At 31.4% G+C, this 11,403-nt stretch overlaps 2 protein-coding genes across 3 annotated transcripts; one reads left to right on the forward strand and one right to left on the reverse strand.

Annotated features, from left to right (window-relative positions):
- Nucleotides 1-214: 214 nt before the first annotated feature.
- Nucleotides 215-9,791, forward strand: LOC124536716 (2-hydroxyacyl-CoA lyase 1). Of its 2 annotated transcripts, XM_047113285.1 has the most exons (12): nt 215-471; nt 614-695; nt 958-1,099; nt 3,715-3,872; nt 5,235-5,381; nt 5,909-6,131; nt 6,747-6,907; nt 7,018-7,203; nt 7,561-7,746; nt 7,825-7,927; nt 8,684-8,816; nt 9,159-9,791. In XM_047113285.1, exons 2-12 carry the CDS (start codon nt 648-650, stop codon nt 9,376-9,378), a joined length of 1,707 nt encoding a protein of 568 aa, XP_046969241.1. In that variant the 5' UTR covers nt 215-471; nt 614-647; the 3' UTR covers nt 9,379-9,791. The 2 variants fall into 2 exon arrangements, with proteins under 2 accessions (XP_046969241.1, XP_046969240.1); XM_047113284.1 differs by having other exon boundaries at nt 229-695.
- Nucleotides 9,683-11,362, reverse strand: LOC124536717 (DNA-binding protein RFXANK-like). The gene is made up of 5 exons (XM_047113286.1): nt 11,089-11,362; nt 10,785-10,977; nt 10,375-10,504; nt 10,007-10,154; nt 9,683-9,928 (listed from the first exon to the last, which is right to left on the reverse strand). Exons 1-5 carry the CDS (start codon nt 11,318-11,320, stop codon nt 9,879-9,881), a joined length of 753 nt encoding a protein of 250 aa, XP_046969242.1. The 5' UTR covers nt 11,321-11,362; the 3' UTR covers nt 9,683-9,878.
- Nucleotides 11,363-11,403: the final 41 nt, after the last annotated feature.

Consider the following 11,403-nt stretch of genomic DNA (forward strand, 5'->3'; position numbering starts at 1 on the left):
CTAACTAGGCTCATCTTAAAACCGCTCTCGACGTGAGTGCGACCTGTGTTATGATGCTACTCAGATTGATATCGAAGCCAACTGCGAAAATAATGTAAAGTCGTCACTCGCGCGAGTGTGTAAATGTAGTCTCACTGACGGTTATAGCTACTGACAGTGACAGTTGCCAAAGAGCAACTGTCACAGTGACAACGTCCAATAGCCTGTCAAAGTATCTGTACAAAACAAAGTTGTAAATGTAAACTCATGCTAATTGCATAGCTAAAAAAAACTGTTATCGACTTAGCGATTAAAAAATATGTACATTGTACTTAGATTAAATTCATCAAGTGTCCAACACTGACGATATTTGTGTTGTCGTGATAATCGAATAGTATTTTATAATTCACCTACCTGATAACTTTATTGCTTTAATGATAAAAATAAATAACTTTTTTGCTGCGAGTTTTACAATAACTGATAAAGTTCTCAGTAAGTTAGCAACGAGATAGAGACTCATTTTGTTTGTTTGTTTTTAGACGAATTATACATTTATAATCACTTTTATGTAAATATTAACATTCAAAATGTTGTTAGGACGATTAACGCGACTTGCACAACCCTTATTCCGTAGGTCTTTTCACGTTTCACCAAAGTTAAACCAAGCTATGGGGATTGACGGAAATAACATACTGGCCGAAAGCTTAAAAAAACAGGTTTGTGATATTTAATCCATTCTCTTTACAATTTTTATGGTGGGGATCTAAGGGTTAACTAGTTGAAATTGAATCTTAAGTCATTGAAAATATGGTATATTCTAATTTTGACAATGTGTTATGCTAAAATATTGTGGTTATTATTTTTCAACTAAACTAAATTAAGCTAAATATATTTACATGTGGGTAAAATAAATGATTTTTGTGAAATATATGAAGAAGTATAAAAAAATATGGATTGATAATAAAATATTTTTTACAGGGTATCGAATATGTCTTTGGGATTGTTGGTATTCCAGTTATCGAGACCTCACTTGCATTTCAAGCTGCAGGCATTAAGTATGTTGGTATGCGAAATGAGCAAGCAGCATGTTATGCAGCACAAGCTATTGGCTATTTAACAGGTAAATATTTTATTTCTACAATAATTATTAACAATTCACTACCTAAGGAGAGTACAATATACATGTACTTACCTAATTAAGTCATATTATATACAATAACATTTCAAAAATAAAATATTTTTTATATTTAGAAGTTAATTTTTAAAATTACTTGATCTATAATACTGTATCTTTTTTTAATTGGAGAAAATCATTAAGTAGTAATCTCTAGTATTTATGCTCTCTTTTAAACACATTAGACTAAATAATTTTATCGAGAATAAGTTTTCCTTTTAATTTCATTGTTTTTACTAAATTGTTTTCTTTTTTTATGGTATAATTATGATACAATTTTTTAAATTATAAATTCTACCAAGTATATACAATAATTAGAAACAATTGTGATTGCCTAAAAACCTTATCTTATAAGTACATGATTAATTCAATACTTCCATATAATCTATTACATTTGTACTCAGCTAATAACAATATCTTAATTAATATCAATTATAATTATCCTTAAATATGATCAGCATAATAACATTAGAAATACTGTCAAATTTAGAAAATTAAATATAGTACAATTTACTGTGTTAATAACAATTCATGATTAAAATATGTGATTGAATACTAATCTGTCTGCCTTTTTTCATTGGGCAATTTAAAATAACTTAATGGTTGCTAATTAAAACACATGCATAAAAAACAAACTCATTATAGAATTTAAATTAACATTGTTTTTGTACCTGAGAATAATAAATTGATAATAAAACAAATTAAATTTTACAGCATGTCTTGTAAAATTGATTATTAATATATGGAATTTTGTAATTTTAATCTAGATTCATGTGATTTAGTTAATAGTTTCAATAGGTCTATATTATGTACCAGATTATCTCATTGATTTTAATTATTATCAATTTAATCTTTAATGTGATATATAACAACGTAGAACAACAATATGAAAATGATCCCTTTATTTATTACTTTCATTTAGTTGTAGTTATGTTTAAGTCTAAATTTCTTTATTAAAACAAATTTGCAATTTTTAAATATTTGTAAAAAATTTTCAGTATAAATTAATTGATATTGCTTTCTATACCGTAGGTAGGATTGTATTGATATATCAATATCATAGATATATAACTACACAATACTATATGAGACAATGTTAGCATAATTTTAGTTAATTTGCATTTTTTGTTATTAAGTTAATTTAAATCAAAACTAAGTAAGGAATTAACTGACTAAAACACTTTTTTTATTTTGTTGCTTGAATAAATAATACACTATAATTTTAAATTATTTTGATGAACAATATCTTTAGTGAACAAAGAGGTTTATTATACCTATTCAAAGTACAGTTCTGTTAATTATCTTCTATTTATATATATAAAAAACAAGTCTTGACTAAATGATTCATCATCGCCGAGCGTTAACTATTAAAGTTAGGGCCTTGAAATTTGGTGAATAGGATGGATTTATTGTGTAGACACCCACTAAGAAAGGAGTTTTGGAAATTGTGTCCCGTGTCTGTGTGTGTAAGAGGGTGAAAAAGGGGTTAAACATTTGTATGGAAATATGTCATTTCTTAAGTTAGAAACAAGAAACTTTATTTTTGAGATACTCATTAAAAATCAGTAGATACGTATTTAAGCGTTTCTGGATATTGCAGTCGTAATAGGGGTTGCCATTTCGTATTGTATGTTAGTCTTGAAATCCGGAATTTTTGAAGTTAGAAGCATCGAACTTTATCTTCAGACGTTTAATTACAAATAATTAAATGCCTATATCAGTATTTATCGCAATTCTACTGCTAAAGGGGTAAAATAAGGGTTGAAAGTTTGTGTAAACGCCCGTCATTAACTAAGTTAAAACATAAAACATTATTTTGGAGATACTGATTAAGAATAAGTTGATACGTATTTTAATTTTCTGGATATTTTAGGCTTACGGGGTAAAATAAGGGTTCTGTGTATAAGTTTATCTGGATGTCCACCATATTTGAAAATCATCATCATCATCAACTAAATTTTGGGAAACTGGTTAGAAATGATTCGATATGTAATTATGCGTTTTGGATATTAGACCCTCAAGGTTTGACATAGAGGTTGAAGTTTAATACATGGGTTAGTCTTGAAATCCGTCATTTTTAAGTAGATTGTCGTGCCAATAATGTTACTAAGGGATTTAAGACCTCCAAAATTATGCAACGGCACCAGACTAATGGTAAAGACACTCCATCGGAATGTCATAGGAGTAGCCCTTTATCGCTTGATGATGGATGGATAAATGAGAAATAGTGTAACATATCAAGTTCAAAAAAGTACAAGTCAATCAACAAAGCACAAGGTCAAATCTTTAAAATGAACTGCATGAAAATCAATGAACCACCAGTGTTATTTAAAAAGAGGTCTTAAATTAACGTATTACTTTAAATTAGCCTTTTAAGTTATTTATAACCATATTTCACGCGAGCAATGCCGCGGACAACAGCTAGTACAACATAAAATAACGTTTTACTGTATTTTATAAGATATCGAAATTATTTATTGAATTAATTTTCAACGCCACGGGAAACAGCTAGTATTAGAATAAAACTATGCCATTATCAAACATATATTTCATTTTTTCAGGAAAACCAGGAGTATGTCTTGTCGTGTCTGGGCCTGGTCTTCTACATTGTATAGGTGGTATGGCCAATGCACAGGTGAACTGCTGGCCACTTATAGTTATCGCGGGTTCGTGTCCAGAAGATCATGAAGGCATTGGAGGTTTCCAGGAATGGCTGCAGGTATAAAGCTTGATGATAGTAGGTTGTAAAGAATCCCATATTTTACATGATATGCCCAGCCACACAAACTCTAAATATTCCCATAAGTATTAGCAATTAAATTGACCCTTAATTCTCTCTTTATAATATATATAAATCGATACGACTGTAAGGAGTAGGTTAACCCCATGATCGTAGATTTATTTAGGTACTATCTCTAAGTGTCAAAACCAAAATCTTCAGTTATAAAATTATTTAGTTGTATCCAAATGATATAATACACGTGAGGCAAGATAAGAAAAAGATATATTCATCCGTTATATTTTGATAAAATTGATAAAAAATATTGGAATATGATCGATGACAATTATGACGACTTAATTACTTGGTCACTAAAGAATGTGTTTTATCTGCAATTAATTCTCAATGTACAAACATAATAATATATAATTCGCGATGAGATATCTACTAGTCTCATGCCAAACTAATCTAAATGTTTAAAAATAGTACACTAAAGAAAAAAAAACTTCATTAACGCGTACAATACGGTAATTTAATTTAATTGCAAATTTACCTTTGTCGGACTAGCTATTGAAAAATAAATTATTCGAATGGAATAAACTAAAAACAAGATATGGATATAATCATTAGGATCCTTTAAGTTTTAAATATTTACAATATTAGTTCAAATATATTTACGAAGAATTGATACGGTATAATTTTTCATGACACTGTGACATGATAAATTTAAATTTAGTTTTTTGTTTGCCGCATCATTAATGCAAATAAAAGCAGTTTTTTAAATGTTTATTTAAAACCACCTTTACATTAAAAATCTGCTACGACCAACACGATTAAATGTAATTACCATAAATGTAACCGTTTGTAAATGCCCCACTGCTGGTACACATAGGGGGCCTCCTCGTTAGCCGCTTCTAACTCAGAGACCCTCGTTAGAAGGTCGGCATTGTTCAAACAATTCTAATTCGAATGGCAAATTTTCTCACCATGTTTTCTTTTATACACCGCGGAGCACAATAAAAACAAATTGGTGAAATTTGATCATGTACCTCTCACAGCCTTATTTGTAACCATCAGATTCTCTCGCGTTTCAAAGATTGGTTGTCAGGTGTTAGGCATAAAAAAATAGCATATGCCTCGCTTGGTGGTCAAACTTGCTTCATACAAAATAACATCACATTCGTTAAATGGTTTAGCCGTGAAAGATTCTCCACGTTTATTATAGCTATAAAAGTAAAAGATTTGACAGATTTTTATTATTTGGCAAAGTTTTCTTCCCTCTTGATGTCCTTTGGGGCTTATTCCACTATACTTTCAAGCTTACTATGTATTGAATTCAAAAAAATATACGTTATAATTAAGGTGGAGTCCAGCCGTTTGTACTGCAAGTATGCGTTCAGACCGCCGTCAGCAAGACTCATACCTTTGCACGTGGAGAAGGCCGTTCGTTACGCGTCCTCTGGCAGACCTGGTGTCGCCTACCTGGATATGCCTGCTACTTTGCTCACGGTAATAAATAAATTTTATTTTATGAAAAACTAAATTGAAATCGTTTTGATTGTCCACAATTAATTTGCAACTATTCATATAAAGTAAAGTAACAGTCTGTAAATTACCCACTGCTGGGCTAAGGCCTCCTCTTCCATTAAGGAGAGGGTTTGGAACATATTCCACGCTGTTCCAATGCGGGTTGGTGGAATGCACATGCGGCAGAATTTCGATGAAATTAGACACATGCAGGTTTCCTCACGATGTTTTCCTTCACCGCCGAGCACGAAATGAATTATAAACATAAATTAAACACACATATATATAGTGCTTGCCTGTGTTTGAACCTGAAATCATCGATTAAGTTGCACGCGTTCTGACTACTGGGCCATCTCAGCTCACTATTCATATAATATCCCATAATTAGACGTACAGTAAACCATTTTTTTATATTTCTTGTGTTGCTTCATAATTAAAATTTAAATTACTATTAGAAAAAACTCATTTCAGCCATACAAGGATTTGTAATTTTTTTTTTTACATTTCAGGCTGAAGTAGATGAGGATAAAGTGCCTCTGGATTACTACGCGACGGGACCGGCGAGGCTCGCTCACCCTGACCCTGAACTTGTCGAACAAGCGGCAGACTTACTTTCAAAAGCTGAGCGTCCACTGATAATCGTGGGGAAGGGAGCTGCCTATGGAAAAGCCGAAGAATCCTTGTGCAAACTTGTCAACGCTACAAAAGTTCCCTTTTTGCCGACACCTATGGGTAAAAATTTGATTCCTTATTTATATGTAATATGCTATTTGACTGGTTTTTAAAATCACTTTTATATTATTTAGTAGAGGTTAAGGAATCCAGTAAAAGTTATTTTTTTTTATTTCTAGTACATATTTACCGAAAAATATCTTATTAAAAAATCCATATTTAAATAAACGCGCGAAAATGCTACTTGGACAATATAGCGCTACAAAGGGGTCGGTGAGGTCATTTTGCTGTATTTTAATCTGTGGTACATATAGTAGAAAAGCAAGGTTTACAAGAAAGTGACTTCATCATAAGCCCGGCCTATCATTAGCGTTTTGTGTCACGTGACAAACGTTTGAAAAAATGCATTTTTATTTATTGATTTCTGAATAAATTAAGTATTATTTTCAACTTTCGTTAGTAAATAACCATTTTTTTTAAACTCATAATATACAGTGATTACAATAATTCACTATTTATTTTTCGTATCGTCAAATAGCCTATTACTAGTTCAATAAAATGTTCATTTGATAAACCTCATAACTAAATTAATATTTAAGAAGTTCGTCTAAATTGTCATGAAAATGTACTAAATACTTAAAAAGAAAATAATTACACATAAAATAATATTTCCAGGAAAAGGCGTAGTTCCGGATAATTCTGAATTCTGCGTGTCCACTGCCCGCACACAGGCGCTACTAAAGGCAGATGTCATATTACTGCTTGGAGCTCGAATGAACTGGATGCTTCACTTTGGTCAGACGCCTAGATATGCACCTGACGTTAAAATCATTCAGGTAAAAAATACAAAAAAACAGTCGTAAGCCAGTGTTGCCTTATACTTGCATGTCAAAAATTAAAAAAAAAAATAGTGACACATTTTTCAATTAATAAATGAATATTACAGGTTGATATAACACCAGAAGAATTACACAACAGCGTCAAGTCTGAAATAGCTGTACATTCCGACATAAAACCATTTGTAGATGCGCTAACTCGAAAACTGACTGAGAAAAAGTATTCCTTGCAAACGTCCAGCAGCTGGTGGCAGGCTTTGAAAGAAAAGCAAAAGAAGAATACGGAATTCGTAGAGGTATCACCGAACATTAAAAAATACATTTACTTTGGTACAATCAAATGGTGATGGTGACCACTTACCATCAGGTGGGCCATATGCTCGTCCGCCAAACTATACCATAAAATTAAAATACAACCCAATTTGTTAAATATTATGGAGATCATATATTTTTAATTTATAATGGTTAATTGTTAAACTGTTATCATCATATAAGTAATGGTAGTCAATTATTACTATTTAATTATATAGAGATTAAATTAATTAATATGTTAAAAAAATTAATACAGCATACTTAAAATAACATGCTCTGGAAATTGTTAGGATAAATTAAGACTTGAATCTTTGAAAAATTACAATTAAAAATATTTTCAGGCCCAATCCAATGATAAATCTGTACCACTGAATTACTATGCAGTATTTAAAACAGTGCAAGCAAATATACCACAAGACTCTATTATTGTGAGCGAGGGTGCTAATACCATGGACATTGGCAGAGGACTGCTCTTAAATAATAAACCTCGGCACAGACTCGATGCTGGAACATTTGGAACCATGGGAGTGAGTAATAGTAAATTATATAAGAAAGATATAGAATTGTGCAAACTGTAATTTTATAATGTTTTATTAAATTTACAGGTAGGCCCTGGCTTTGCTGTTGCAGCCGCAATGTGGTGTCGTGATTACGCTCCTAATAAGAGAGTTATTTGTGTGGAAGGCGATTCAGCATTTGGATTCTCAGGTACTTTGAAAAACTTAAGCTTCAGTATATTTTAACTATCCGGGTGGTAATTACTCAGTACCAATGTGATTTTAGGCCAGAATTCTTTCATTACGGCCAGTGTAATTACAGGTTGATTTATCAATAATTTTAGGAGTTTATTAATAGGCTATTTGACAATGCGAAAAATAAATTGTGAATTATTGTAATCAGTGTATATTATGAGTTTAAAAATGGTTATTTACTAACGAAAGTTGAAAGTAATACTTAATTTATTCAAAAATCAATAAATAAAAATCCATTTTTTCAAACGTTTGTCACGTGACACAAAACGCTCCTGATTGGCCGGGCTTATGATGAAGTCACTTTCTTGTAAACCTTGCTTTTCTACTATATGTACCACAGATTAAAATACAGCAAAGTGACGTCACCGACCCCATTGCAGCGCCATATTGTTCAAGTAGCGTTTTCGCGAGTTATTTAAATATGGAATTTTTAATACGATATTATTCGGCAAATATGTACTAGAAATAAAAAAAAACAACTTTTACTGAGTTCCTTACCCTCTACTAAATAATATAAAATGAATTTTAAAACCCAGTCAAATAGCCTATTATTACTATAATTTTATTGACCTACTTTTTTAATTTAGTTACAAGGAATTTCTGTGCATAGATGGATAACTACAGTATACCTATATAAAAAAAAAAAAACATTTCACAAATTTATGAACAATATACCATAGTTTTTTCTCTTAATAATAGTTTTTTGAAACAGGAATGGAAATCGAGACTATGTTCCGGTACAAACTACCAGTGATCATTGTTATTGTTAATAACAATGGAATTTACAGTGGATTTGACAAAGAGATGATGCAAGATATTCAATCAAGCGGAGATATTGCTCAATGGTATGTTAATCTTAGAAATAAATTTGCTTAAATGTTTCCATAATATATTATCATCTATCAGCGATTTTACCCACGATAAATTTATAAAACTGTACCTATAAAACACGAACCCCCCATTTTATCCTCACAAGGGTGAATTGATAAAAAGCAGCCCATGTCATGTTTGTTGTGGCTCAAACTGTTTTACATCAAATTTCATCTAAATCAGATACTTTCGCATTTATAATATTAGTATAGAACATACAATATGTAACATTAAAAGACCACAGAAATGTTTATTGGTTTATATATGTACTTTAATTGAAGAAATACCTTCATAATTGTCACTTCCATTTTTTTTAGTACGCCACCCACGGCATTATCAACTGAAGTTCGATATGAGAAGATGATGGAAATGTTCGGTGCTACCGGTCACCTTTGTCGCACTGTGGAAGAAATAGAAAAGGCTCTAAAGGCTGCTGTTGCCGTTACAGATAGACCTAGTATTATTAATATTCTGATAAATCCACAGGCTAATAGAAAACCCCAAACTTTCAATTGGCTCACTGAATCAAAACTGTAATCTAATTTAAGAATTCTTAGTATTTTATTACAATATATTGTTTGTTATAACAAAGAGGTGCAATTGAAATGGGATTTTGGTGTATGTTTTACTATAATGTATTTAAAAAGTCATTTTTGACATTGTTGTGGTTTATAGGATTCTAATATATTTATATTTCATTGAATGTATAATACTACTTAAGGTATAAATGAGGTATAAAAAAATTAAATGAAATTTTACATATATGACAATTATAATATGTATATATTAAGTTTATTGTGATAAAAATATTTTTCTACGAGGAATAAATAAAGAACAATAATTAAGGTTTAATTCATATATTGTCTGTCTATTGAGTCACATAACATCACATGTTTTGTAAAAGTTGAACTTAAAATATATATTAAATACATTTTATATTAAAAACTAAATCCCTGTATTTTCATTTTAACTGCTGTAAGCAAATGAATCCATTGTGTTGGTTGTCCAAGGCAACTGAACATGAATGGGTAAATACTTCACATCTTGCTGAGGCAGCCAATCAAAAAGTTTTCTATCACAGTTTGAGCTGAAAATAAAGCTTTGATATAAAAATCACTCAACAAAGTAATGAAAACCTAATGCATATAGAGTAATATATTTATACCCAGTTTGCAGTTATTGGTTGTGGTCAGAGTGTAGGCATCTTGATCATAGTCATTAGTGAGTGTTAAATCAGCACCTCTGATGAGGAGTTCATTACAAGTGTAGGGAAAATCTGCAGCTGCTGCATACATTAATGCTGTACTACCGGACTGAAAATAATAACAATCAAAATTAAAAAAATCCTATACTTATATGTACTCAGTATAAAAAATTGTTTAAAACTGAGTTTTGAAGATATAATTTTGAATATTATATATACAGAATCAAAAATTCACAATTCATTTTTATAATATATTATTATAAATATATTTTTGACTTCACTCCAAGGTCTGCATTCACAATTCTATCAAAAATCTTAAGTTTACTTACATCATCTTGAATATCAGCATCTGCTCCTTCATTCAACAGAAATTTCACAACCTCATGGTGCCCACCTGCAGCCGCAAGATGGAGTGCAGTCTCACCTTCAGGACCTCTAATATTAACATTGGCACCACTCCTTTAAACAAAATAACCATTTATTTACACTGCTAGTCCTTTAAATTATATTAAATATTAACAATTATCATCTATTTACACTACTAAAATGGATGGTTTCTTTGTTTCAAAATAAATTTACAATTTTTATTTACAATAACATTAGTATTATGCATGTTGTGGGATTTTTTATAACAAGCAGAACAAGTGAATAAATGTATGTAAAGCTTTTTTTGTTACCAACTTAATAGTAACACCCACACAACCTACTATTCAACAAACAATGGAAATAGCATACTCACCAAACAAGGTCCTGGCAGCTATTTAACTGTCCATAACTTGCTGCCCAGTGCAGCGCCGTGAGACCGTGCTCGTCCGTGATATCAACATACTGCTCCAGTTTCACGTCCTCACGGGTAACTTCTCCGCGACCAGCCTTCGCGTGAAAGCTACAATCGGGCTGGGGCAATTCGGGGACCCGCGCCTGCGTATTACCTAAAAACGCGACCTTGAACTCTTTAAAACTAATACGAGTCCTCACAAAGGATAATCGATAGAAGACCTAATCAACGCTACTCAATGTACATTGTTAAATAAAAACGTCACCTCTTTGTAAGTTAGTCAAAGCCGTGCACTGGACAGATTTGTAAGGTGTAAATGCACTCTTTCTAACTCCATTTAAATTAGGCGCCCATCGTTGATATCCTCCACTTCCACTTTTGCTGCTGTCTTGGCTTCCAGATTCAAAGTCACATTTAAAGTTATCAACATTTTCTTCGTTTTCTTGTTTAATATCAATACTCTTTCCTTCATTTTTAACGGATATACCTTCCTCCATTTTTACATCTGACAAAAAAGTTGACAACTGGCTAAACAGCTGTGTTGCAAGGTACGTTCATTTTTATCCCTATTAAATTCCCA

This window comes from Vanessa cardui, chromosome 17, assembly GCF_905220365.1.
Source record: "Vanessa cardui chromosome 17, ilVanCard2.1, whole genome shotgun sequence".
Lineage (NCBI taxonomy): Eukaryota > Metazoa > Arthropoda > Insecta > Lepidoptera > Nymphalidae > Vanessa > Vanessa cardui.